At 34.6% G+C, this 5,411-nt stretch overlaps 1 protein-coding gene across 1 annotated transcript; it reads right to left on the bottom strand.

Moving 5' to 3' along the window:
• Positions 1 to 262: 262 nt before the first annotated feature.
• On the bottom strand, positions 263 to 2,363 carry LOC109214907. Its single transcript, XM_019378869.1, has 3 exons — positions 2,086 to 2,363; positions 1,617 to 1,722; positions 263 to 818 (listed from the first exon to the last, which is right to left on the bottom strand). Exons 1-3 carry the CDS (start codon positions 2,116 to 2,118, stop codon positions 652 to 654), a joined length of 306 nt encoding a protein of 101 aa, XP_019234414.1. The 5' UTR covers positions 2,119 to 2,363; the 3' UTR covers positions 263 to 651.
• Between the last annotated feature and the right edge of the window lie 3,048 nt (positions 2,364 to 5,411).

Here is a 5,411-nt window from a genome sequence, read left to right as displayed (position 1 = left end):
CACGTGCCCCATATATTGGACTATAAATCTACCCCCTAACGCAGATCTTCTTGATCTCCTTGTATTAGTAGTGAATTTATTTTCTTAGACAATTCTTCCTCAGCTATGTATCTCTTAACTTCCATTTTCTTTGAAACTCTTGGAATTACGTCTTTTAATGCTGGAACACCGATTAATTCATTGAGATAAGTTGCTTACTAATTTGCTCACATTTTCTATTTTTTCTGTACATACACACACATATAGTTGAGGCTGAAAATAATGAAGTGAAACCACAAAACACATCCAGATATCCCTGACAAGAACCATAATACAAAGACGATAACATGCATGGACTAATATAACGAATCCACGTGGACGACCAAGGCAATGCCAACTAAGACAACATGGCAATAACGTGTCAAACATTTTTGCTAAGTCAACATCACACACCCCAACAAATTTATTTCATACGTAGGAATAAGACAACCTAGGACCACCTTACCTTTGAACCCTATCTCTTTGTTTTATTACACCCTAGAAAATAGAACCATTTGAGTTGTAAATTAATGTACATGAAACTAACCATTGAGCTAGTTTTGAAAGTTTACATCAAACATCATTGCCCCAACTGGATAGAGAAGAAGCCAGTCTTTCTGAAAAATCTACTATTTACTTTTCATTGGAATCTTTAGAGGAAGAATCCAACAACATATTATGGATTCTTTGTCTTGTCTTCTCCAATTGTGATTCTGCTGATAATATTGATGATTTTTCCTCTCTCGTTTTATTGTATGCCTCAAAGAATTCTTTGTTCTCCTTCTCCAACTCCTTCCACACTGCATATATACAATTGATTAAAACTATACTAATAAACTATAGGTAGAATAGTCTAAGAACTTTAGAACAATTTCTTTTGAAATGAAATATAATATAGCTAAATTAGTCTTGGAGTTTCTTACCTCATGGCCAGAAAGAAAATGGAAAAGGACAAAAACTCCTATACATACTAAATAATAATAAAGGACTAATGCACTAGGCTCTAACTATGCGCGGGGTTCGGGGAAGGATCGGATCAAAGGGTCTATTGCACGCGCAACTTTACCCTATATTTTTTGTAAAAGGTTATTCTCACGGCTCGTGACTTCCTGATCACATGATAATAACAACATTATTTGGAAAGATTTTTATATCTTCAACATATTCAAATATATTTATCACTTCTACTCTAAAACTAAGTAAACATAAAAGTGCCATTGATCAGAAAATGTATGCTGGTTTAATGGAAAGTTTATCCTCATCAGAAACCCAAAATAAACCAAACAAATATCCACTCATTCCCACGTGCACATGTTTTCTTCCTAATCAAACTCATATTGTTCCAGTGTGAGTTTGAACTTTGCTCAACTTCTCAGGCAAATGAAGCTTTGAACAAAATAAGTATTAAAAGGGAAAAGAATTATAAATTTATCTTTATACATAACTTTTGTGCAATCAGTATATTTTCCCCCAACAACCCCCCCAAAAAACACACACACACACAAAAAAAAAACCAAAGAACAAGGAAAAATATAAGCAAAAAAATAAAAAGTAAAAAAAAAAGGTTTTAAAAAAAAGCAAAAAAAAAAAAAATTTACCCGTGGAAGTAATAATAGGCTGGATATTTGCATGTTTGGAGAGTGCTTCCATGCATTCTTCTCTGCTCATTTTGAATATTATACACTCTTCTATCAAGTGCTGCACCTGCATTAATTTACCACCCCTTTCTTCATTAATTAGGAAATTCAAGTATTTTACCTCCATCATTATATATAATCACCTGCTTAAACCTTAATTACCACTTAAAAGAAATAGGAGAAGAAGATGATAAAGAAAAAAATTAAGTTATAGTAGTATATATTATCAGTTTAAGAAACATTTTACGCTATCAAGTAATTCAAAAGATATTTATAAATAATCTTCTTAAAATATGATATTTGTAATTTTGAACATAAGACAGATTACCTACTACAATAAATAAAGATAATCTGATAACACTAATTAACACTTATATAACTTTAACTCTTAAAGAAATTATTACTTAGAAGAGAAGATGCTAAAACTTACCATGTGGATGTACTGAGCAGAAGAGTCGCTCATTGCTATCTAATTAATCAAGAAATAAAAAATAACTTTTAAATCAAAATTTAAAAAACAAGAACTCTCTCTCTACTTGAGTTACTTTTTTTTTTTCTGTATCAAGAAGAGGAGAAGCATTTGAGTAGAAACTATGAGAAAGATGGAGAAAGGGATAAAGAAAGAGAGAGAAGTAGGGTTCTAATTTTGTAGAAGAAACAACTAGATTTTACCATTAAAAGAAAAATGCTAAAGCTACATTTGGGGTGTAAGACTATTCGGCAAAGGTGGGCATATGTTAGTGACACGAGAAAACAAATATAAAAATATTTGTATTTTATTATGGAAAATGATGCTTACCGTCCAAAATCAATTTTTTTTAATATTACAAGCACAATTATAAAGAAATATCATAAATTTCTTTTTTTATAGCTAAAATACATCTAAGAATTGTGAAAATTAAAATAAAAAATTATTTAAATCCTTAAACAATACTAGTGATAATAAATCGAGTAATTGTTTTAGCAAACTCAACTCGCTTCATGTTTTTTTCAAATCTTTCTTAATGTTCAATTAATAGAAGCTTCAACAAACATAATAACAACATACTTAGTGTGATCCCACAAGCAGATTTGAACTTTACGGATTCAAATTTATAATTCTATCACATCTCATCTAATTTAATGGATTTAAAATTTATTATTTATACATATTTAATAATTTTGAACAAAAATATAAGGTATACGCAAAAGCTATGTGTTCTGATGAACCTATAGCCTCTACACTGGTTACGCCGTTGTTCACAAATAGTATCCGAGAAGGGTAAGGTACAGTGGCGGAGGCAGGATCTCCACGAAGGGGGTTCAAAAATTTTTTTTGTAGCTAGTGGGAATTGGACCCATCACCTTATGTAAATTTTGAACCCCCTTGACCACTAAACTATACTTTTGGATTGTGTTAAGGTTTTTCAAAACTTAATATATAAAGGTAAAAAACAAATTTTGCTTTATATATATAGTGTAATTTTTCGGCGAAGGATGTTCGAGTAAACACCCTTGCGCCCCCTAAATCCGCCCCCGGTAAGGTGTATGCAAATTTTGCCTTAAATTTTTTGTGAGATAAAAGATCAATTAAATGAATATTTAAAAAGAGATTTAATGGCAAGAACTAGCAAATATTTTTCTTATAAGTGATGTATCAAAATATTAAACGAAAGCATGGGCACGAGGAGTATTCATTGCGGAAAGAGGATACATATATTGCTCCAACTAAATTACAAAACAGGAGTTTTAAATTTTAAATTAAGATAGAGATCAGGTGATGTCATTCTGTTGATGGGGACGTAAGGCCCACGTGGTACGAAGCCTATGATTGGTTGGCATGGGATTAGGGCATATTTAATATTTTATGAGCAAAGGCCATGTGAAAAGCTAAGCCCACAGATCCACTGTTCGGCTCATAACCGGCTCCTTGAATGGGCCCACCGGCTCTTACAAAACCAGTGGACCCTACGACTAAGCCCAGAATGGTTGAAGCTCTAGGTCACGGGGAACAGGATAGGATCTCCTTGAGTAATGTAATGTCCAGTAATTTTCAAGGGCTATCTAGATGTATGCCACGTGTGCAGTTAAAGTTTCAATGGCCCGGATGTTTTATACTAATTCTTTCTTTATTATTGTAATGAGTCAAAATTTATCTTTAGAATACTTAAATCAAAATAGTATTGGTGGAACGTTCCCAGCTGTCACTTGTCGAAGAAATCTAAAAAAAAGTGAAGTACGTGGTCGAAGAGTCAGCAAGGGCTGAAGCCAAAGAGTCATCAAGAATCAAGGCCGAGGTCGAGTACCCTTGAGAGAGTTATAACGCCTAGTTTTAAAATAGGACATAATAGAGAATATTCTAGTGGATATTCTCTGCATTTGTACTGTTAGGGTTTTTAGGAACATGTTCCTGATAGGGAGCATGTGATATTCATTTATAAAATACACTTTGACTTTAAAGGAGAGAATCGGATCTTATTGAAAGCATACAAACACAACCTTTTCACGAAGATTCTTGTGTGCACTTTTCCACTGGATCCGAGAATAACTCGGATATTCAAAGGGCCGTCCATCACTCATCATTGTCAGAAAGAACATTCACCAATTCCATCATTTCTTGGGTGACTCATTCATTCTATTTAGTTAAGTGTCATTTATTGCTATTCATCATTATTTACTGCTACATCATTTCCTTTGACTTCTTAAATATTGGTTGAGTGTTGCCGCTGCTATTAAAATATATCTACATAGTATTTATTGCATTTCAGAGAACTTCATCTTTGGAATATTATTGCTGACTAAAATTAACCCTCATTTATATAAATTTAATTAGTTGAACCTATATATATATATATATATATATATATATATATATATATATATATATATGTGTGTGTGTGTGTGTGGTCAAACAATTTGGCGTCGTCTATGGGTTCCACCAGAAATGTGGGCACAAAACTGAAGATTGCATCGCCCTCACACAAGAAGTCGTAAACATGTTGCAGCAGGGTCACCTTAAAGAGCTGTTAAGCAACAAGGGGAGAACCAATTTTGCCAGAAGACGCGAACACCAAGGCCCGTCGAAACCGCAGTCACTAGCTCGTTCTATCAACATGATCATTGGTGACGACGACGACGCCTTCATCAACGGCGTGAAGTTCACCACCACTCACAAGCTCAAGCGGTCTATCACCCGCGAACGGCACAACGGATTCGAAGAAAGTATCATCTTCGATGAGTCGGATGCCGACGGTTTAACTTTTCCTCATAATGACGCCCTCGTTATTACTTTACGCATTTTGGATACCGATGTAAAACGCATCATGGTGGATGATGGAAGTAGATCATGCATTATCCATCCCCGAGTCCTTACCCAAATGTGACTCGAGGATAAGATAGTGTTGCGTTGCATCACGCTAACTGGTTTTAATAATGCAGTTGAACGGACATCTGGGGAAATTACACTCCCTATCTTGGCCGGCGGTGTGACTCTAGAGATGACATTCCACATCATGGACCAGGCCACCACGTACAACTTGTCACGACTCCAGTTCGCCCTCCGTGAACATGTCGTGACGGCACCTAGTCCCTACGACTAGGTAAGCCTAACAATGTGGAAGATAAACCATAATTGCGGAAGAAAGTAAATAAAACTGAACTAGTAAAATAAAACGGTATTTAAGGTGCCGCTCGGCACATACCACAACAATTCTCGAAGCTAACAAAATTTCCAAAACCCGGAAACTCACAAATCACAAGCTAAGGGATACATAAGAG

The sequence above is a fragment of the Nicotiana attenuata genome, unplaced genomic scaffold (assembly GCF_001879085.1).
Source record: "Nicotiana attenuata strain UT unplaced genomic scaffold, NIATTr2, whole genome shotgun sequence".
Lineage (NCBI taxonomy): Eukaryota > Viridiplantae > Streptophyta > Magnoliopsida > Solanales > Solanaceae > Nicotiana > Nicotiana attenuata.
Note: the sequence above shows the minus strand (reverse complement) of the source record. Positions and strands in the feature narration are given on the sequence as shown.

Coding starts and splice junctions, on each gene's coding strand:
- LOC109214907 (XM_019378869.1), bottom strand. CDS start 2,118: ATGAGCGACTCTTCTGCTCAGTACATCCACATG. Junction 1,723..2,085: donor CTGCTCAGTACATCCACATG/GTAAGTTTTAGC, acceptor AAATTAATGCAG/GTGCAGCACTTGATAGAAGA. Junction 819..1,616: donor GCCTATTATTACTTCCACGG/GTAAATTTTTTT, acceptor GTATATATGCAG/TGTGGAAGGAGTTGGAGAAG.